General features: G+C 37.1%; 1 protein-coding gene across 1 annotated transcript; it reads left to right on the forward strand.

Annotated features, from left to right (window-relative positions):
- Positions 1–5,507: 5,507 nt before the first annotated feature.
- LOC136267436 (uncharacterized) lies at positions 5,508–16,286 on the forward strand. Its single transcript, XM_066062595.1, has 2 exons — positions 5,508–6,137; positions 15,197–16,286. Exons 1-2 carry the CDS (start codon positions 5,652–5,654, stop codon positions 16,163–16,165), a joined length of 1,455 nt encoding a protein of 484 aa, XP_065918667.1. The 5' UTR covers positions 5,508–5,651; the 3' UTR covers positions 16,166–16,286.
- Positions 16,287–22,833: the final 6,547 nt, after the last annotated feature.

Consider the following 22,833-nt stretch of genomic DNA (forward strand, 5'->3'; position numbering starts at 1 on the left):
TGGATACTTATTAACACATTGGTTTCTTGTGTAGAGACTAAGTTAGAAGATCAATGGCTAAGCGAACCTACAAAAAGTAAATTGGGATGTTAACATTGAATAAGCATTTAAAAAATAGATCATGGAGAAGAAGAAAGTCATGGGAGGGAAAGTTATGTAGTTTTTACCCCTTAAAAGTACTCACATTTTGCTGTAGCCCTGTGGAGAAAACATAATAATGAGAAGATGAACAAAATGGTGGCAGATTTCAGTTCTTTTTAAAAAGTGCTTTTATTAGGTCCTTTTGACATCATCTTTGCTAGTAGACCTAGACTTCTTCCAAATTAACTTATAAGGCTTCTTTGGGGTTGGAAACAGTTTCTAAGGTGGTGTTTAGCTGAGAATTCTATTAGGACTTTGAAAAAACTAGGGCGACCTCTATTGTGAACCACTACCGTGGTTCATGATAGCTAGTTATTGTAGTGTAGAATTTTCTGTTGTCCTTAACTATGTTCTCACATATAATCAGGATCACATCCATGCAGGATTCAGATATTGTAGTGCTCGAGTTAGAAGTGCAGGGGTCTAATGGCACAGCTCCCATTAAAGAGCCTGCCAGTCAGTGCCAGATCCAATTGTTAAAATTAGGAAGTTTTATGGGAAGATTTCGAACTGATTATGTGATCAATATCTACAGTAGTTAACTTTCTTATTATGCTTAATACTTAGTATGGTACTATTGCAAGTAGTCTTGAAACTATTATAATACATATTATAATGATAATAATAATAAATCATAATGTAAATAATTATTATAGTTTATGGCTGGTCAGTATTGCTACTACTAACTGCTGTATACATTAATTATGCATGTAGTTACAGTAGCTACTGTACATATCCAAATTCCTCCAACTGCAATGAATAATTCAAGATTTAGCTACTCAGTGGCGGATAGGGCACGTGCCCCTCTCCCCCAAATAAGATTTAGATACTCTAATAGAGTAGTCAGTCAAATACTCTAATACGTAAAGCAGTCAACGCATGCATGTAACACTATTAACAATTCTCCACATGCAGTTGCTGAGCATTATATGAAAACTGGCATGTCTGCAGCATGATCCCATGCATGGACACATTTAGCCACTAATAACCAGCTAGGAATTTTACAGATAAAATGCAAATGGTCCTTTACAATACTGAACTACTTATGACTGTCACTGATCTCTACAACTCTTGTTCAATGCAGACCACTTAGCATGCATAATTTATTATTAGCTATTATTTTACATATCTGTACATAAAACTGCTCTAGTGCTCTACATCAAAAATTTCAGTCCTAAGTACCTTTAGCTTCTGGGGGGCTGCACCCCCTACATATACCTACTACCCTGGTGCACTAACCCCCTCCCCCTTGCCAAACCCTCGGTCCTCCCCTGCTACTGAATGTATTCTATACATTTATTTTAAAATTGTAATGCTCTATTAGAGTAGATCTGACTACTCTCTTAGAATGTATCTGACTATTAATTATTAATTTTGTTATCTAATTTGACTGCTCTATTAGAGTAGCTAGTTATCGCCATCTTTATAGGCCAGGCAAACTTGATTACTTGTTTCTCATCCACAAAAATTCGGATTTCCATGCGGATCATATTTCATTATTCATTTAGATTAAGTAAAGAAAATACTCCAAATCAAGCTGTCTGTTACTATAAAGGTTAGCTAAAGCCTTTAAAGAACTAGTACTTATGCATTTTGACCACTGTTTCTGAGATACAAGTAACATTTGTTGTGCTGTAAAATGAGAGCCAGCCCTCTTAGCATCACAATACGTGTGCACATGATTGGTAACAGCAATTATGAAATTTGGGTAAAAAGAGATGCGGTCGGGGATGAGAAACAATACTATAGGTATACTTATCGTCATAATGCTGTGTTGTCATGCCTGTTGTCTGAACTGCGAAGTTGTCTAGACGGCAAAGTTGAAATAGTTGCTGATTTGGATGGCAAACACTGTGAAAAAGGCGGGATATAAGATGGTATTTCCAGTGGCTTATTGAATACAAATAAGCCTTAATATAAATCCTGTATTATACTCATGTTATACTTTAGTATAATGCATACTATACTATTACATATATGGTTTAAGTTTATTTACCATATTACCTAAAATAGCTTATATCAAATATAATGCCCACACTATACCATCACATATATGGTTTCAGTATGTTTAACACATTAACTAAAGCCTTACATGTGATTGTTAGTATACTACAGGTTATATCAAGCTTTTTTGTATTCAATAAGCCACTGAAAATACCATCTTATATCCCTCTTTTTTCACAGTGAAATGTGCATCGGACTCATCTCCTGTCACAATTCCACCTGCTCTACTAGTATGCCCGTACCGGCCTGATATTGTTGTATACAATGAAGAACTGAAAACTATTTCATTACTGGAACTCACTTGCCCGTTTGACTCTCATGCTGATCTTTCTGTTGCACGTCAGCATAAGGAAAGGAAACCTGAATGTGTACTGTAACTTACTGTTTATAATTAGTGATTGTAACATACAGGTGTACATACCATAATTTAATTAGTAATTGTAACATATGCACAACAACTAACTTTTTATGCAACACATACATACTGTACCTTTTTGTTCACAACTAGCAATTGTAGCATACATACACTTATTGATTGTAACATACACTACACTATTGTTGATTTTACATCCTAGGCAAACCAGCTGTGCTGTCTGCCTAGTAATTAATAATAAAGAAAAATAAAGAATAAAGGAAAGGAAACCTGAATACCAACAAATAGTTGCTGAGCTTGATCGCTTGGGCTTCAGAGTCAGTACTATCAATTGAAATTGGCTGCCTTGGCCACTACCTTAAGACCATTACAGCAATGAAATAAATTTTAAATCAAAGTTTTTCCCATTCAAAAGCTACACTAGATAGAGCAGCAGCAATTGCTATCATCATGTCCCAGAGTATATTCTTTGTTCGAAGCATCCCTACTTGGACTAAATAAACTTTATTTAGCTATTCTCTGTTTTGTATTTATCCTTGCCATGCCTACTTGGATTTAGGTCTTTGTGGTCCATGTGACCGAGGAATTTTATGTATTAATTTTAACATTTCATCTCTCAAGTTTGCCAGGCTGGCCTTATACCGGTATAAGGTCTGGTATGGTGCGTGCTCCTGCTGCAACCCGTGCTGCAAGCCTATATTATACGTAGCTAGCAAAAGTTTGGCAAGTTATAATAACCGGAACCGGAATCAGGAATGGAACGGAATGCCGGACTAAACCAGGTGAAGAAGAAACCAAAGCTGAAGCCGACCCTAACCTCTGAGATTTGCCTGTTAAGCATTATGATGTCTTTCACTGTCTGTATGAAGGTAAGTTTTTGGTGAGTTCGAAACGAGCTAGGGTTGGAGCGAGCCGAAACAAGCGTCCCGGTGTCACAGTGATATATATTTCCCCGGGTAACGTGTTTCCCGCACACATATCCCTAGGGATCCGTGTTTCCCCGCATACATATCACTAGGGATCCATGTTTCCCACCAAAAGCGGCCTAGCTTACCTCGAACTCACCAAGAACTTACCTTCATACAACTAGTGTGCCTGATAGTGGAGTGACCGTTCCGTTCCGTTCCGTTCATAATTCCGGTTATTATAACTGGGCTCACTGTGTGATAGTTAGTTACATTGGCGGCGGAAAGGGAGGGGGCTAGGGGGCTGAAGCCCCCCCTCAGAATGATATCACACCGAAATTATCTTTCTTGGAGTGGGGCTGAAAACCGTGATAAAGATCGAGATACTCTAATAGAGCAGTCACTCTAATAAAGTAGTCAGTGTGTAGCGAGCTATGTAAGGATTTTTATATTTTTATGTAGTTTATCAGCTAAAAGTGGTAGCTGATGAGGTGGAAAGTTCTTGTCAGTTGGTTGCGACCTTTTTTCCCTTTTTTTTTGGTCTCACTTTACCTAACTATAGAAATAAGTCTGGGTCAGCCCAACCCCCCCCCCCCTCATATCAACTACTTGCTCCGCCGCTGGTTAGTTAGAAGTACAAGGGAGGTTCGAAGCTATTCGAATGGACGATCTTGACAACAGCGGACTACTTCAACTACACGTGTTCCGAGACGTGTTCACACTACTAATGAAGCGCACTAACCAGCACATACATGCACGTGATACACAATACGTTACATCATACTACAATAATGTTAGTTAGGCCCCTATTCGGTGATTATTAGTTTCTCATCCACCGCCCCGCATCCTTCTTAAGCTACCGCATGGTAAGTCATTATTTACTCTGTGCATGCTCAGAAGAACACGTGATGCCAAATTCTTATAATTATTTGTTGATGAACGCTACAATGCGCTATATATCGCCAGGAGAACTGCTGTTTTCCTTAGCAAATTGCTGTAGTGCCAGTTGTAATCGTGTTCTATCGACTTCGCTTTCAGTTGACTGTCGAAAAACAGTTGGCGATCACGAAAAGTAGAATCAGCTGGTGAAGGAAATGTTTGTAGTAAAAAAGAAAGACAATTTGGACAAGGTCTGTACATCAGTGTGAAAATAATGGCATAATGGTAATCAGTGTTGGGAGTAACGCGTTGCTTATGTAACGCGTTACGTAATATTATTACTTTTGTGGTAACAAAGTAATATTATAACGAAATACAGGTAATATAACGCAAGTTACTTTACTTACAAATGTAACGCCTTGCCTAAGTAATATAGTTACTGCAACGAGTCTAATATTACGTAATATTATTACTACAAGTAACGAAGTTACTAATCTCGTTAGTTATCCTCTGAGTAACGCCTAGCCACAACGAAGTACTGAATGAAGCTTATTCACCAGCTTCTTACTTATAACCAAGATTTGCATATTGTCCAACAACGCAATCATGTCACGTGATAACGTGGTAGTTTCACAAGTAACAACTTAAGGCTGTGGACACAAAGTAATATAATATGTAATATTATTACAGTTACAGTTATGTAACTGTAACTAAATAGTTCAGTTGCAAGTAATATGTAATATGTAACTAGTTACTTTTACAAAGTAACTTGCCCAACACTGATTTTTTTTCCCCAGGCTGTATGGACTGCCCTTGCCTACCACCCCCAGCACAAAGAAAGCATGTGCTGGACAACTGAATAAAAAGGACCGGATTGCTAAAAGTTTAAAAGTCCCTGTGCTCATCAATGCGGCCCATCTCAGGAGAGGCATCAGAGGAGCGATGCGAGATGGACAACACTGATGGTAATACCCTCCCGCCCGCATCATAATAATTAGAAAGGCTGGATGAGAAACTGATAATCACCAAGTAGGGGCCTTACTAGCTAGTTCTGGACACACTGAAAGTTTCAATACGGTAGCTAGCTATAAGCTTACAGGTTTATTAAGACTGAATTAAAAACATATTAAAAGTGGGGTAATCCGCTATAGCCTACTCTAACTCTTTGTATTAAATGCTTGCTACCACGTGTGACCTTTCGCTGAATGACCTCGATACTGTCTGCATTCCTATAGGGATGTACGTACGTAGGTGAGACTAGTAGTGGGTGAGTCGTACTGCTGACTGCCGAAATTCTTGTCACACTAGCTTTTTAACTGTGAAACCAGACTGACACTGAGTAGGCACAGATGGTGGTGAGAACTGGTTTGTTTGATGGACTGCTAATGACATTTGTAATTGTCGTTGTTGCTTCGCTATCTAACGCACAGAATACTACCTCTACCACCCTTGAAGATTGTCATTACTATCCTGATGAAGTTGAATCTTGTATCAGCGAGTATGAAACTCTAGAGGCGTTCCTCAGAGCTGACAATGAACAGATCGCCACACTTGCTCGTAGCTTCTACAGAACCGGCAAAGACCCTACCAAGTACATCAAAATAAGTTACCTCTTTCAGATCCCATCTAGTCATTTAGCTAGCACTAATGATACTTGTGTTCTTATTAAACGGAATTACATCTGGAGTACTTCACCGGTTTTTCTTCTTGGACCTAGAGCACTGTTATGGCTATCATTATTCACTATTACTGTAAATGAAGACAGTGTTACTATAAGATTGCCCTGTTTGCAGGAGGCTGCTGAAAGAGTCCTTTTGTCACGATTAACATATTTGGTATAGTGGGTGTTTGTTGTTATAATTGTATTATTGTATTGTATTGTATTAATGTAGTATTAATTGCTGTAACTACAGTATATGTGACTGGGCCTGCGAAAACAGGGCATGTGGGCACAAGATTTTTGCCTACTTTTTCACACTTCCTTTACTCATAACTTTTTATATCATTATGCTATAGCAATGAACTTTTAAGCCTTTAGTAAGCATTTAATTGGCTTTACGATACAAGTTACAGAATGCAAATATTCTGTTCCGATACTGGGATATGACCTGTAGTGTTACAGGATGTAGTTTGTGCCCACATGCCCTGTTTTCGCAGGCCCGGTCACATATAGCGAGGGGTAGCCAGCGTCCATGCAAAAATCCAACATGGTGTATGAGAGTCCCAATATTTAAGTATTTCAACACGTATTTCTGCATTATTTCAATAAATATTTCATGTATTTATAATTGGATTTCTCAGATAGTGTACGAGAGTCCCAAGACGTTAGCTACCCCTTGGTATATAGCTACGTATGTATATCAAGAGTAAATGATAATAGGAAGGGAGAGTATCTAATGTCAATAGGTCTTATTATAAACTGAGCACAGGTCACCTGGGGTATTACCATATTCCTTTGTAGTTTCGAATAGTGTCAATAACCACATTAAACAAATTTAGTGAAATCAATAGTTGACAGTGGCAGCAATGCTATGATGGTAGCTAACTCCAGTGCGCGATTTAAGCTATGGAGGAATCAGAGAAGTATTGTCTTTGCTACAGCTCCTTCGAGAATCAATCTCCCAACATCTAGTAGAAACTATGGTGGAAAGACTGCCGTAGTACCCTCCCTACTATTATTAACTCTTGGCTAGTTATGATTTTGAAGTCCTAGAAATATTAGCTACAAAGTAGATTATATTTTTGGCACTCTCTGGGTTATCGAACAGTGCAGTAGTACACTGCTATAGTAGTCCCCCTAAATAGATGCATGCCACCGAAAATGCTACTAGTCAAAAGCCATCATAGAAACATGACACTGTATTATGAAAATCAAGACACACAATAGTGTGTCGTGCAGCCAAGAAATCCAGTGCACCAGAGTATATGTACAGGAAGAAACTAAACGTGATTTTCATGCATACGTAACTCCGTGCTCCCTTCATGAATTGGAATCATTTTTTTACACTGCAAACGTCCTCCACCTTCAGCATCCCAACATACCAAATTTTAGCAAGATTGCCTAATGCAGTTGTGAAATATAAGCCTTCAAAATCTGGCTTTATTTCTTCATTTTTTTCTTTGTTTAGGAGACTTGAGGGACTTAGATTTTTCTTTTTGCACATATCACAGTAACCATTATGAAATGCAAATGTGTAGCTCGATTGTCTTGAGCTTTGACACACTTTAAGAACGTGTTTCAGCACAATCACATACCGAATTTAGTGCAAATCTGATTACTAGTAGTAGAGCTATGGACGATTATTTGCGTTAAAGAAGGCTGACTACCTACAGGGTGGGAATAACTTGAAAATCGGCATGCATATAGGTTAACCGTCATAGTTCAAACCTTTTGTGGTTAAAAGAAATAGCATTGAAAGATATGGAGTTACAAGGCAAAAACCAAGCAACTGTAAATGGAGGGGCCAAAATACTTAAATAGGACAGTCACCGTGGGATAAAAAAGTGCATGAAAAATGTTGGAAAAATAAGGTAATACTGACCAGCGTTTGAACCAGGGACCTCCACGCTGAACACCCAAATCCTTAACCACTGAGCTCTTGCTATTACAACTGATCACCTTACTTAATTTCTACTTTATAAATGAAAAGTCTAGCTAAAATCTACTCAATAGTGAAAAGTTCATAGGTTCGTAGATCTAGCTAGCTATCAATGGAAAATCTAGATTGTTCTAGAACATTCTATGTGTGTTCTATTAGAAATCCTCAAAACAAATGTGTGCTCTAGTAGAACAATACTAAAGTAATTTAAATATAAACCCTGTAATGCTGTACTATTACAACTTCTCTAGTATTCCATCGAGTCAGTCGATGATCATTTTGGTACAGCTCACGGTGGGGTATAGCACCTACTCGCTCAAATCGTCATCATCATAATATAATCATCATAATAAGTGCTATGTTAATATAACGTTTGACAACAGGCTGCAAATTGCATTTTAGCTTGAAAGGTACAGGATTTGCTTTGTAAAAAAATGAGTAACTGCATCTTATCACATTTTGCATGAAAAATTGATATACTCTAATACAACAGTCAAAATATTAATTGACAAATACTATACCTAATTAAGGAGTTTATTTTGTTATAAAACACTATTGCAAAAATAAATATAAGTACTGCATATGTATTACAACTTTATATATGCAAGCTAAATTATATCAAATTTAATAAAAATTCAAAACCTCTGACTCTGCATCACTTTTACAATCACATTATTGCACCGGTACAGCAGCTTACAATACTGTATGACCTTCAGCTTTCTGGCTTATCTGTTAATCTTGTTTCCATCAAGATTGGTTGTTTAGGCCATTTTATGCCAGACACAATTGCCCAAGTAACCTATGCTTATGAAATGTCAAAGAAGATCATATAAGATCCCTGTTTGAGCAGGCTGCTAGCATTGTTGTCTCATGCTCATGCAGAATTTTTATTTCTAGAGCTTCCCCAGACTGGAACCTATCCATTTGCCTAAACTGAACTTTTCTGCATGTTATAATTATTATTTCTGTGTTGTAATTTAATAGTGTAAGTCTTTCCAGGGCTCCTGTACTGTCCATCCAGTGCATGGTACCTCTGAGTCTAGACCCTGTACTTAAGTTGTATTTGTCTTAACAAAATAAGACATCTCTCTCTCTCTTGTAATTAGATAATTGGTTTGTGTATTGTAACTCTTTTTTCCTAAGCATAGCTACCAACAGGGCTGACTGCTCAGTATAAATAGTATGTAACTAAATTAATTAAACTGTAAACTGTCATTAGTATCAGATCAGTTGGTATTTTTCTGTATTGGTAGAGCACTATTTTGATAATATCATCTTCATTGCATCTATAACTAAGAACAATGATTTGTGTAAAAACAAAATTAATTAACTGATTTTTATGGTTGGCTTTGGGTATATATTTGAACTAAAAGAAGAAGTGAAATCCATGCAAAAACAGCCAAGTTGTATAAAAGGTGTGCGGCCTTCAAAAAGCCTGGGTGAAAAAAGTTATGAAATCAAAGGTGGTGGCCATGAAATGGCAGCAATGATGTGGATGATAATAAATTTTAATAATAGCTTGCGTATATTATCAACATCATTGCAGCCACATTTCATGGCCGACACCTTTGATTTTATAACTTTTTTCACCCAGGCTTTTTGAAGGCCACACACTTTTAATACAGCTTGGTTGTTTTTGCGTGGATAACTTCAATGGAATAGACTTAGCGTAAGTTGCCAATTATCAGCAGGTACCAATTTATTAGGCCTTGTAGGTTAGTTATACAGACTACGGAATATAAGAAGTTACAGGGGTGTATGTAAAATAATTTTGTATTGGAAATCAGTATAATTATATGCTTTTGCATTTAACCTGAATATCTCTCGAATGGCAAGACTCATCTTAATAAAACTTTTTGTGAAACGGGGTTATCCAAGAACTGTATACTGTATATTCCACAAAATTTTCACAATGAACCAATCTAGTAAAATGCTTTAATATACTGATAACTGATAATATTATGCAATAAATGAACCAACAAATCACCAGAGAGTTACACACAAATTTGCAAAGTCTGCCGATGATTGGTCAATTACTGAAGTATGGAATGCCAATAATACATACAGTGGACCCTCGCAAATCCGACCCTCTCTAATCCGGATCCTTGGATAATCCGAACGGGTCAAGTAGCTAGCAAAAAATAATAAAATATAATTAACGCCCAGCAATAAATGTGTTTTTAGCAAGGTTAAAAAGTTGAGGATATGGCTGAAGAAAACAAAAACGTGTGACCTTGTCAATTGAGTAAAAATTTACTATATTGAAAAAGATTACTGGAGGAGCAAGTTTAAGCAACATTGCTAAAGAATATGACATTGACAAATCAACTGTAAGTGACATTAAAAAGAATGAAGATAAGCTAAAGTGAAGAAGTGACTAGACTAAGTGTTATTCATACCAAGTGTTTCACTTGGTATGAATGTCAAGATGAGTGCACTACCCCATCACTTTCAGTAATGCTAAGCAACTTACTCTTGACACTTACTTTCATTCAACTTAACTCCAAAAACGTATATATATACTTTAAAATTTGATGTATGTGAAGACCTCTTATATACTTGTTTAGTCAATAAAAACTTAAAACACAGTGTTAATTGATGATTCACAAATCCGAACATTTCAGTAATCTGAACAGCCTTTGGTCCCAGGGAGGTCGGATTTGTGAGGGTCCACTGTACCTCATGGTGATAGTTGGCTCGTGATACCCTTTGCATTTTCACTTATAACATGATGATCACTGACGTAAGATAATTAAAATTTGGTGTGCTAAGAGACTACTTGTAAATTGCTCCATATGGTGCAATATTGCTTTTGAATGGCACATGTAATGTAGCTATAAGGTAGGACTGAGTAGCTGACTACAATGGTTCAGTGGTTATAAGGGTTTGGGAGTTATATGTAGAGGATCCTGGTTTGAGCTTGCCAATGTTTTGTCTAGGCCTGAATCAAATGTGCTCAAAATGTTGCCCAAAACTTCAAAGTTCCCGAAATTTTCACCTATAATGCTATTGTGTTCCTTGCGTTATGCTCCTAGGTTAGCAATGTTTTTTACAATTATCTTGGAACAATTTAATCACTGAATGTTCTACTTTATTTATTATTATTTATTAAGCCTTTACAGCACAAGTTCTGAAGGTCTGTAGGACACCTGGTCCTACAGCCTGTCTAAAGTTGTTACAGAAAGTATGTTTGTATTAGAGTATTTAACTACAAAGTAACTGTTCTATTATAGAGTATTGATCTAAGGAGCTATGTATGATGCATTTGAGTGCTCTATTGCAGATTGCAGTTTCCACTGACTGCTTGCTCTATTAGGGAGTATCAATCTATTTTCTTGGAGTTAAGTTCCATAGTTTGAAATATTCACCTAATATGCTAGCATTATACTGGCATAGTACTCCAGCATAATAGTATCATACTTTTATTACGTTGGCATATTTTAACGCAGGCCTAATTTTGTCAAATTTTTTACACTTATTTTCTATTTGGTGATTTTTCTATTAGAGTATTTTGACCCCAGTAATTTTTTTTGGTTTTTACTTGTAACTCTGTAGCTGTCACTCTTAAATCACAAAGTGTTTGAGCTGTGATGGTTAACCTATACACACACTGATTTTCAAATTATTTCTGGTTTAAGACAATGAATTTCCCCATCTCAGCTCCCATCTGTAGCCACAATAATGTCACACATTTTAATTGAATTGACAACAATATCAGTGACTTTTCCAGGCTTCCTTAACCCTGAACCTTTGTACAACCACACTGATTGCTACCTTTGGTCAAGATCTTTTCTACCACATCACTGATTTTTTTCTTGCACTGGGGACTGAATGCAGCTATTGAACAACTTAAACAAGTTAGTACTGGAGCAGCCTAAAACCTGCATTCTTGATCATGTGAGCTATATAATTTAACTATGTAGTGTATTGTGAATCCACCTACCCAGTACATATCAGGGGATGAGAAACTAGTAATAAGATTATGTGGTCTAATAGTTGATTATTGAGCACTTCTCATAAACATAATTCTCAATTTTGTGAGCATAACAACCTCACGTCTGTCTAGCAAAACCCTAGATCCATCCTTGTTAGACCTTCACTTGAATTCCTTAAAGTCAATAGCAACCAAATGTATCAAGTCTATGTATACAATATCCCAATAAAGCAGTTCTCCTAACACAACCATGCTAATACAGCAGTCACATGTATGTATTATAATACTAGCACGCACAAATTGAATTTGAAAGATTAATGATGCAGTAAGTATCCATGAAACAAAAGGGAGTCAAAAAAGATTTTAGTAATAAGTACTATTTAGACTACATCATATATCACAGCTCAATTAGAGGTTCAGTATGTCATTTAGTCACCTACACGCGTTCAAATAGTCACCTGCATGCCCTCAAGCAATTTTGTGCATAATAATTGTGACCGATTCTGGGAAAACCGAGCTTGTTGCCTATTATAATATAAAGCATCAAGAAATGCCAGATTTAAGTTTTTAGTGTGTTGTAGCTCACCAATGGTTGAAGCTATGTGTACCAAATTTTCACATGTTCTACACCAATTTTGTACCTTCCAGAGCATCCACCGTACAAGTAGCTAGTAGCTAAGTTTCCCACCATTTTAGATAGTTTTTGAACTGAGGTTGGCTGCATCAGGTGAGCTTTAAATGGGTTGGGAGGTGGGGGCCCGGAAGGAAGGCCAGAGGCTGTTCAAAAAATTGAAGAGGAATGCATAGGGATGAATTAGGCCAAGTTATGGACATTCCGGTCTTAAAACTGGCTTAAATGAAAGGAAATTCACAGCACAGGACACAGGTCTTAGTCAATTCCACAGAGCTGTACAGCCACATATAGCCATCCCTGACCATAGCTCCATTAAGGCCCCGCACCACACACACGGATCGCCACTGGGCTTGGGAAAAGTAGCCAGCAAAAGCAGACCACTCAAGTCTAGCTGATTCTGATTGTGAAATTTGATAGTTTATTCATGTAGCTTTGTGTTCTTGGTGAAAAAGCAAATCTACTGACATAGGCAATAAGACCGGTTTTCCCAGATCCAGTCACAATTACTATTACTAACACAACAATACACTGCAGTACTGAGTTCCCTTTTCATGTCTTACCCCAGCATTGTGTGCATTAATGCTGTACAAGTCAGTTTCTCAGTCAGCTACAGCAGTAAATGGAATAGGCTGGTTAACGTTTGCCATATGAATCACCAAATAGCTATTCCTCTGATATTCTTGACAGTAACAGTTAAACATTTCCATCTTAAACGTTTTTTACTAAAACTGCACATGCATCACTCATCTTGATGTCTTCTCAGGCTGTGTTCTACAAAATAATTCTGTAGGGACGCGCCAATTATTCTGGCATAATGTCAAGCAAAATAGGTGCCTGAAAGTATTGAGCATAATGCTAACATAATAGGTAGAACACTTGTGCCAGTGCTAGCATAATAGAAAAAATACTTGTGTCATACCGTAATGCAAAATGATTGATATACTTTTAATACAACAGTCAGTAACTTTTAGGAACAATCAGGCAGTTGACTGTTCTATTAGAGTATGTCAATCTTTTCTCTGTATTACATTTTGACAAGCAAAGATTTATATTATAGTCTCTACTTTAGCCACTTATTTACCCATGAAGTACACATTTATTAGCAAACAGGGGGAACTGAGGCATAAAATTAATGTTGAGTGTAATTTAGGCAAAAGGTTTGAGCACTGCTCAAAAACATAATAGGTAAAATAAAAGCATAATCAGCAGATCCCTAACCTATAATTGTCAGTTAATAGCAAACTGTAACCACATGTCCGCAGCATTACTCTGGTTACCAGTACCCACCCACCAAAGAATTTTTGTGAGAGCTATAGAAATTTCAGCACAACAAACTAAGGAACTGTTTAGCTGTTTTTTATTACTCTCTCACCATACTTGTGGCATGGCTAGAAAGATACATGTACTACTTTTAAACTATTACAATGCTAATGTAGACACCACAACCAATGGGAACCAAGCACTAAGAGATTTAGTGATCCCTCAGGCTCTTAGTTGTGCCCTCATTGCACTCAGGATGCTACAGCCTCCAGCAATTGGTATTACTTAATCACTTATGTAGTTCCCTTGATCTTAGTGTCTAACTATTATTTTAATATACTAGTGTGGTTTAGCCACTGAAGCTAAAATGAAGTATGTATACATGTTTCAATACTTTATATGCTTCACTGACATTTTTCATGTTATATTATGAAATATATAGAGTGTCAAAGTAAAAATGGTTCTATAAAAATCATACAGAACACAACTGTTCTATATTGGGCAGTTATAGAACACAATAACAGACCCACAGTTCTATATAAAGTAGTTACAGAACTACCAGGTATATTTGCAGGCTAATAGCCTACTTTAAGTAATAACTCATTGTGGCTACTCAATCAACCAAGCTAGTCTAGGCTAATAGCACTGTGCTGTGCTGGCTGACCAGTCAACCCAACTAACAACTGGTTTTAATTTATATAGTAAATCTGGAAAAATTCGTTGTCAAAAAAATTGTGTCACTGGCTGTATCGACAAAAATTAAAATGACGAATTATTTACAACTCTATATACGAATAATTTGCGCATACAGATAGCTACTAACGTACAGTTACTCTGTCAAAAAAAATTTCGTCGATTATGATAGCGACAAAAATATGTTGCGTCGATATTTTTAATAGGTGAAAATTTTCTACATTGGAATTTTCCTGATTTACAGTAGACATACTTGAAGATTTCAATGATGGTTACTTGTGATCAGCAGCAGTGAACGTTCTTAGTACATTATGGTCACATACATGTCCTAGGAGTATCATGGAAACATGCTTGTTAACTAATACAATCAAAAACTTTTAGTTGTTAAGAAGACAGACTAGACTCATCCTCTTGTTCATCCTAGTCTAATGCAGACACAGTGCCGAATCATCTGACACACTCTCGTTCATTCTAATTTTTTTTGTGTGTGCCTCAAGGTAATGGTTCTCTATTCCATGCAGTTAAAGCACTGCCTGATCTCATGCTATGTGTAAATATATAGCAGCGCTCAAAGGGTGGTCTCGAAATGAAAATTAGCACTCGGCTTTGCCTCATGCTATTTGTCTCTCACTCACTCTTTTACATGATATAATTATTTGACATAATAGCACTCTCAACAGTGCTTTAACTCTTACATAAATATAAATAATATGTAACACTTTGCAGTGTGGTTTTGTCAAACTGGTATACTGTACTCCTGTGTTTTCTTCACAGAGTAGAATGTATGCACAAGGAAGATATGTTGAAGATCTTGATCTTGACCTGGCCAGCAAATACTATTTTCAGACACAGAGTAATATTAAAGAGGACATCCATTATCGAACTATTTACACCATGTTGTTCTACTTAGAAGTATTGAGCAGTCTGCTTTATGCTTTTCTCTGTTTGACAATATACACATGGATATTTCCAGCTTTTGATAAATCTAAACAAGGTCTTAAAGAGACCATCTCTCCAAAGTTGATCAAATTTACAACACTTGATAAGCTAAAGCATCCACATTATGTTGCAAAAGGTATCACAGCTGCTATAGTAGTCATACCATTGGTTGGTTTTCATTTAATTGCTGTTACAGAATTGTACAGATATCGTCAGAAAGTATTTCAAGAAAAAGATGCTCTGGGACCCTCATCAGTTGCTCTTATTTTTACTTCCAGTGTTACTGTTGTATATTTAATAATATTCTATATTGTATACAAAAGACAAAAATTTAGCTTAAAGAATTATATTATGCATTGTTTAACCTCTCTAAGTATTGCTTACTTGGGACACTTTATTCCATTTATTTCACTGGCATTTATCACAGATCCATTGAAGACTGTTCTTATTGTTACTGGTGAAATGTTGGTTGTCATTTGTGTGTACGGCATAGTACTAGTTCTTGTTTACTCTGTTCAGTACAAAAGTCTTAACGTACTTTTGGATGCACTAGGATGGCTTCTTTCTGCAGTGATTCTGATTGCAGCTTTGATAACCGTACTTACACTGTTCAGTATTGGAAATTTTAATGGTTTTGATGATATACAAGAGCTGCTATTTCCTTTGATTGGAACAGTTGGTACAATATTAATAGGTTTTTATTTGAAGCCATCTAGTAAAATGGAAGAAGATTCTGAAGCAGAAAGTAGTGCAGATAAAGAACAAGAAATGTACACTCAGGAAGATGATACTACAGTAGTGTAACAGTAACATGCATAATTATTATAGTTGACTTAAATGGTTATTAGGATGTTTGAAGGAATGTGGCAACATGCATTATCATAACATACATGCTGTAACTAATGTTTTTTTTTGTAAAATAAGGTATGGCTACTTTTAACATGCTGAGTTGAAATAAATTTATGCTTGGATGTTCATTAAGGATTTTGGTATTTGGGTGGTAAAATTGGCACTTGAGTACTGTTATGATCATGTGATCCTTTTTATGGTTATATGGTTATCTTTTATGGTTCCATTCGTGGTCCTATGCGTGGTCACATGTTGCCTGAGGACTCACATGCTTACACTTTGATGGTGTTGTTTTGTTGAACATATTTTCATCATTCATGATGTTTTATCTCTCTGTACAATTACCAGACAGTCAAGATAACCACCCATATAATTATGTCATTTTCTTTTACAATGTATGGGCAATCTCAGTGAATATTTTTTTGTATGAAAGCAGCCTTTAAGCAGGTGTAGTTGCATATGTACAAATTGTACATACATGCACTGTACAAAGTTATTCTGACAGTCATCATAATGTGTACAGGTTGCTCCATTACATACCATGTAGTGTGTAGTTGACAGTACCAGGAGCGGATCCAGAGTTTGGAAAGGGGGGGGGTGCACTTTGCTGAAATAAGTTGAAGACCAAAAAAAAGGTTGCAGCAATAATACCTGTCCTTTACCAAATGTATACACTAGAAAGTATATGTGAGCCTTATTCATAGCTTCATAGTTAAGCTACACTGCCTCATGAACACTGTGACTGCATTATTAGAGTAATTAACTGCTATATTACAGTATCTCGACCTTGTATGCAATTTTTTGTAAAACGGATGAAGGAGGGGAGGGAACATGCCCCCTGTGCCCCCTCCCCCCTGATCTGCCACTGAGTAGAGTATCCATAAGGCCACTTATTGTTATTCAACTTAATTTTATGTCAAGTTACTTTAAACTAATGCCGGTGGGCGGCCCATTATAATCTTACATGCACCTGACTGTTTTATTAGAGTTAGCTGAAGCTTTCATTGATTGTTATCTTAACTTTTTGAGACATGAAAGGCCCCTACTGACATTAAGGTTGTCTTCAGCCCATTAACATAGTCTTTCTTTCTCTATGCCTAGCTATTTAAACAAGTTTGTTTATAACTATTACAATCATCAAACATTGAGATGAAGAAATTATGGTGAAAGCTCACAATAATGACCAATTCTAGGTGGCGAGCCTACTGAACCACAGCAATATGGGTGGGGGATCTGAAATATAAAAATTAAAAATATTAATAAGTGCATGGCCTGTATAATTCATGTGGAATGCTCTACCTTCAAGTTGTATCACCTGATGAGCATGTTCATTTTTGGGTGGTGACTACAGTGGAACCTCAGTTATCCAGACCCCAGTTATCAGCTTCTCAGTTAACTGAAATTCAAAAATGACTGCTCCATTAGATAGAGTTGTGACTGTTTATTAGGGTGGTTGAATAATACAGTTATTTTACCAATGTTCTTTATGCTGTTTTAAGACTACCTGTACACAGTTGCAGATATGGATTTTTCACACTTATGAACCACCCTGGTCCCAAAGGGTTCAGATATCTGAGGTTCCTATATTTGCCACTTCAACCCCTGTAGGATAGGTCTCTAATAGTTGAAAGGCTCATTTTTCTGCACAGCTCTAAATTATACAAGGTAAAAATTTGAGCATAATATATATATATATGTAATTGTTATACCACGGACACGAGTGCTTTGCCTGATATATACGCACAAGCACGAGGGCCGCAGGTCTGAGTGCGAGTGCGTATATACAGGCAAAGCATGAGTGCCCATGGTAAAACTAATATGTTCTACTTTAGCATGTAGACCCACTTAATTGGCAAAATCTTTAGTTGCTATACCCTTCTCTTATATAGGGAACCAAGTAAGCTGTGATTGTGGGATTGAATTTTGCCAAACAAACTGTGATTGTGGGATTCAATTTTAATACATCAAACAGTAGTTTGATTTTATTTTTGCTAATATAGCAATTTTAAGAGACTAGTGTTAATTATGTTACTTTAATTGCTACATTTACAAAAGTAAAAAACAAACTACTGTTGATGTATCAAAATTGATATCCCACAATCACAGGTTGTTTGGCAGAATTCAATCCCACAATCACACCTTGCTTGATTCCCTATATAAGAGAAGAGGATAGCAGCATAACATCAAAGAAATCTGATGATTTCTGGATATAGTGTGCACTCCAATTAGGTGTGCAGTGTCTCAAGTAAATGAGATATACACACTGGTGGCAGTACGTATATCTCGTTAAGTCAGTGTGTAACGAGATATATGCACTGCCTTAACGAGATATACGCACTGGTTGCAGTGCATATATCTCATTAACATTTTGAGTCAGTGCGATATGTGATATATATGCACTGGCTTTCCTTTGATCTGAGGTGTGAGAGTGGTACATATATAGTGCAACTGGGCATGTACTTCCAAAAAGTTAAATTTCATGTTTCTGGTTATAACTTGAGACATACACCACACATCTTAATTCTGTTTTTTGCACATGGTTATACTCATGTATCTGTACATATCTGTACACAGGTTACCATGGAAACAACCACAATTATCTCAAAAATGGTATATTTATGGTTTTTGGTTTTTTCGTATCTAGTTTTATATACTTTTGAGTTTTCCAATAATTTTCTAGTAGATGAAAAGTCTCATCAAGCCCGACAATTCGTAGTACCAGATTTGTAAAAAATGTTTTAAAAGTAGGTCATGGTGAATTTTGTGATTTTCATAGGGTTTCGAAAAAATGTATCTAGTTTCCCATACTTCAAAATTTTTACATATGTGACTGGATCTACGAAAACCGTTCTTATCGCCCAAGACAGGAAGTTTGATTTTTTCACACAAACACAAAGCTTAATGAATGTACTATCAAGTTTCACTGCCACAGTCGACCAGAGTAAAGTGGTCTGCTTTTGCTGGCTGCTTTTCTAGAGCACAGTGGCGAGCCGTACGAGTGGTCTGGGGTCTTGATGGAGCCCTGGCCAACCAGGAGATGGCTGTGTGTGGCTGTACAGCTCTGTGGTGTTGGACAATGACCTGTGCTGTAAATTTCCTTTCATTTTAGCCAGTTCTGAGCCCTGAATGGCCTATAACTTGGCCTAATTCATCCCAGCACGTCTCTTTTCAATTTTTGAACACCATCTTGCCCGCCTTCCAGGGCCCCCGCCTCCCACCCTTCTGGAGCTCGCCTGATACAGACAACCTCGGTTTAAAAACTATCTAAAATGGCGGGAAACTTAGCTGTTGACTACTTCTTCAGTGGATGATCAGGAAGGTAAGAAATTGTTGTGAAACGTGTGAAAATTTGTTATGCGTAGCTACCACCATTGGCCAGCTACAACACACAGAATATTTAAAACCGACGTTTCTCGATACTTTTAAATGGGCGATAAGACCGGTTTTCCCAGAGACAGTCACATATAATCATTATTTTCTGAAAGGAGATAGACATGCCTAAAATTTGTAGCTGGGGTTTTGTAAATTTCTTTTTAGTTTTTGTTTTATGACATCATAAATTCAGATTATGGATTTTTCTGTGAAATTTGTTGAAAACCACAATTTATAAAAGTACGCTCTGAGACACTGCAAATATGTATGACCACAATAAAACAAAAATTTATGAAATACTAATGAGCAAAGCAACACATGAAAGGATAAAAACATTATAGAATGTATCTAGTGGCATACAGAAATAAATGCGTGGGCGAGGAAGTAAAACAAGTTTGGAGGTTTATGCCCGGTTGCACTATATATATATATCAAGACACACGATAGTGTGTCGTGCGGCCCAAGAAGCCGGCGCGCCACACCGTGAGTATATTAACAGGAAGAAAGAAAACGCAATTTTCACACCTATGTAGCTCTGTGATCCCTTATCCGATTGGAACCAAATTTGCTAGAGACGTGCCGCCCAGTTAGGGGAGTCTACATACCAAATTTGAAGAAAATCGCTCCAGCCATTTCCGAGATACGAGCGAACAAAATTTCGTTTTAATTTCTTCATTTTTTCTTCTTCATCTTCTTCATTTCGCAAAATTCGCCATAAAACACGAATGCGTGCTCGGATTGGGCTGAAATTTGGCACACTTAAAGGGCTCATTAAGGCGGATCTCCGTACCAACTTTGGTAGGAATCCGATGAACATTCATTGAGTTATGACCGATTATTTGCGTAAAATAAGGTCGAATGTCTGTCACGCCTACAGGGTAAACCCCTTGGAGGAATCAGTTGAAAATTGATATGTAGATGGAGCAACCATCGTAGGAGTGCCTTTTTGTGGTTTGAAAGGAATCGAGATAAAGACCATGGAGATATGACACAAAACCCAACCTGTGTCAAAATTACGCGATTGATTTTTATGAATAATAAAAATTATTAGTTTTCGTGTCTACCAGACAAACCGCTTAGAGCAATGAACTGAAAATCTGTATGTAGCTGGAATAATCATCATAGAAAGTTCTTGCAGTAGTACAGAAGAATCGGATTACAAATCACTGAGTTATGATTCGAAAGGCAACTACGTGCAGCAAATGCGAGATCGAGATACTCTAATAGAACAGTCACCCTAATAAAGCATTCAGTTGCATGTATAATTTTCTCAGTTATATTACATTGCAAGTTATTCTGTAGGGAATTCAGCTACAAACAAGTCACCCTGTAGTCAGATCAGCTAGAAGAAGGTACCTAATAGAGAGTTCATCTACAAAGAAGCCATCATGTAGAGAGTTCAGCTCAAATAAATCACCCTGTAGAGAATTCAGCTACAAACAAATTGCCCTGTAGAGAGATCAGCTAGAAGAAGTTACCTTGTAGAGAGTTCAGTTACAAAGAAACAATCATGCAAAGAGTTTAGCTGCAAACAAATCACCCAGTAGAAAGTTCCGCTATGAACAGATCCACTATAGAGAGTTCAGTTAGAAACAAGTCATCCTGTAGAGAGATCAGCTAGAAAAAGTCACATTGTAGAGAGTTCAGTTACAAAGAAACAATCATGCAAAGAGTTTAGCTACAAACAAATCATCCAGTAGAAAGTTCCGCTATGAACAGATCACACTGTAGAGAGTTCAGTTAGAAACAAGTCATCCTGTAGAGAGATCAGCTAGAAGAAGTCACATTGTAGAGAGTTCAGTTACAAAGAAACAATGATGCAAAGAGTTTAGCTGCAAACAAATCACCCAGTAGAAAGTTCACGCTATGAACAGATCACACTGTAAAGAGTTCAGTTAGAAACAAGTCATCCTGTAGAGAGCTCAGCTAGAAGAAGTTACATGGTAGAGAGTTCAGCTACAAAGAAACCACCATGTAAGAGAGTTCAGCTGCAAACAAATCACCTGTAGAGAGTTCAGCTAGGAACAAGTCACCCTGTACAGAGATCAGCTAGAAACAAGTCATCCTGTAGTGAGTTCAGCTAGAAGAAGTTATATTGTAGAGAGTTCAGCTACAAAGAAACTACCATGTAGAGAGTTCAGCTGCAAACAAACCGCCCTGTAGAGAATTCAGCTACAAACAAATCACCCTGTAGAATGAAGAAGTTTCTTTGTAGAGAGTTCAGCTACAAACAAATCACCCTGTAGAGAGTTCAGCTAGAAACAAGTCACCCTGTAGAGAGATCAGCTAGAAACAAGTCACCTATAGAGAGTTCAGCTAGAAGAAGTTACATTATAGAGAGTTCAGCTAAAAAGAAACTACCATGTAGAGAGTTCAGCAGCAAACAAATCACGCTATAGAGAATTCAGCTACGAACAAATCACCCTGTAGAAAGATCAGCTAGAAGAAGTTACCTTGTAGAGAGTTCAGCTACAAACAAATCACCCTGTAGAGAGTTCAGCTAGAAACAAGTCACCCTGTAGGGAGATCAGCTATAACAAGTCACCATGTAGAGAGTTCAGATAGAAGAAGTTACATTGTAGAAAGTTCAGCTACAAAGAAACTACCATGTAGAGAGTTCAGCTGCAAACAAATTGCCCTGTAGAGAATTCAGCTACAAACAAATCACCCTGTAGAGAGTTCAGCTAGAAACAAGTCACCCTGTAGAGAGTTCAGCTAGAAGAAGTTACATTGTAGAGAGTTCAGCTACAAAGAAACTACCATGTAGAGAGTTCAGCTGCAAACAAATTGCCCTGTAGAGAATTCAGCTACAAACAAATCACCCTGTAGAAAGATCAGCTAGAAGAAGTTACCTTGTAGAGAATTCAGCTACAAACAAATCACCCTGTAGAGAGTTCAGCTAGAAACAAGTCACCCTGTAGAGAGATCAGCTAGAAACAAGCCACCCTTAGAGAGTTCAGCTAGAAGAAGTTACATTGTAGAGAGTTCAGCAGTTTAGCTGCAAACAAATCACCCTGTAGAGAATTCAGCTACTAACAAATTACCCTGTAGAAAGATCAGCTAGAAGAAGTTATCTTGTAGAGAGTTCAGCTACAAACAAATCACCCTGTAGAGAGTTCAGCTACAAACAAGTCATCCGGTAGAGAGATCAGCTAGAAGGATCACCTTGCAGAGAGGTCAGCTACAAAGAAATCACCCTGCTTCATCTTTTCTTCTTCCTGTAGTAAAGAAAATATGACAGGTTAAAAATC

This window comes from Dysidea avara, chromosome 1 (assembly GCF_963678975.1).
Source record: "Dysidea avara chromosome 1, odDysAvar1.4, whole genome shotgun sequence".
In the NCBI taxonomy this organism is placed as follows: Eukaryota; Metazoa; Porifera; class Demospongiae; order Dictyoceratida; family Dysideidae; genus Dysidea; species Dysidea avara.

Coding starts and splice junctions, on each gene's coding strand:
- LOC136267436 (XM_066062595.1), top strand. CDS start 5,652: ATGGTGGTGAGAACTGGTTTGTTTGATGGACTGCTAATGACATTTGTA. Junction 6,138..15,196: donor TGTCACGATTAACATATTTG/GTATAGTGGGTG, acceptor TTTTCTTCACAG/AGTAGAATGTATGCACAAGG.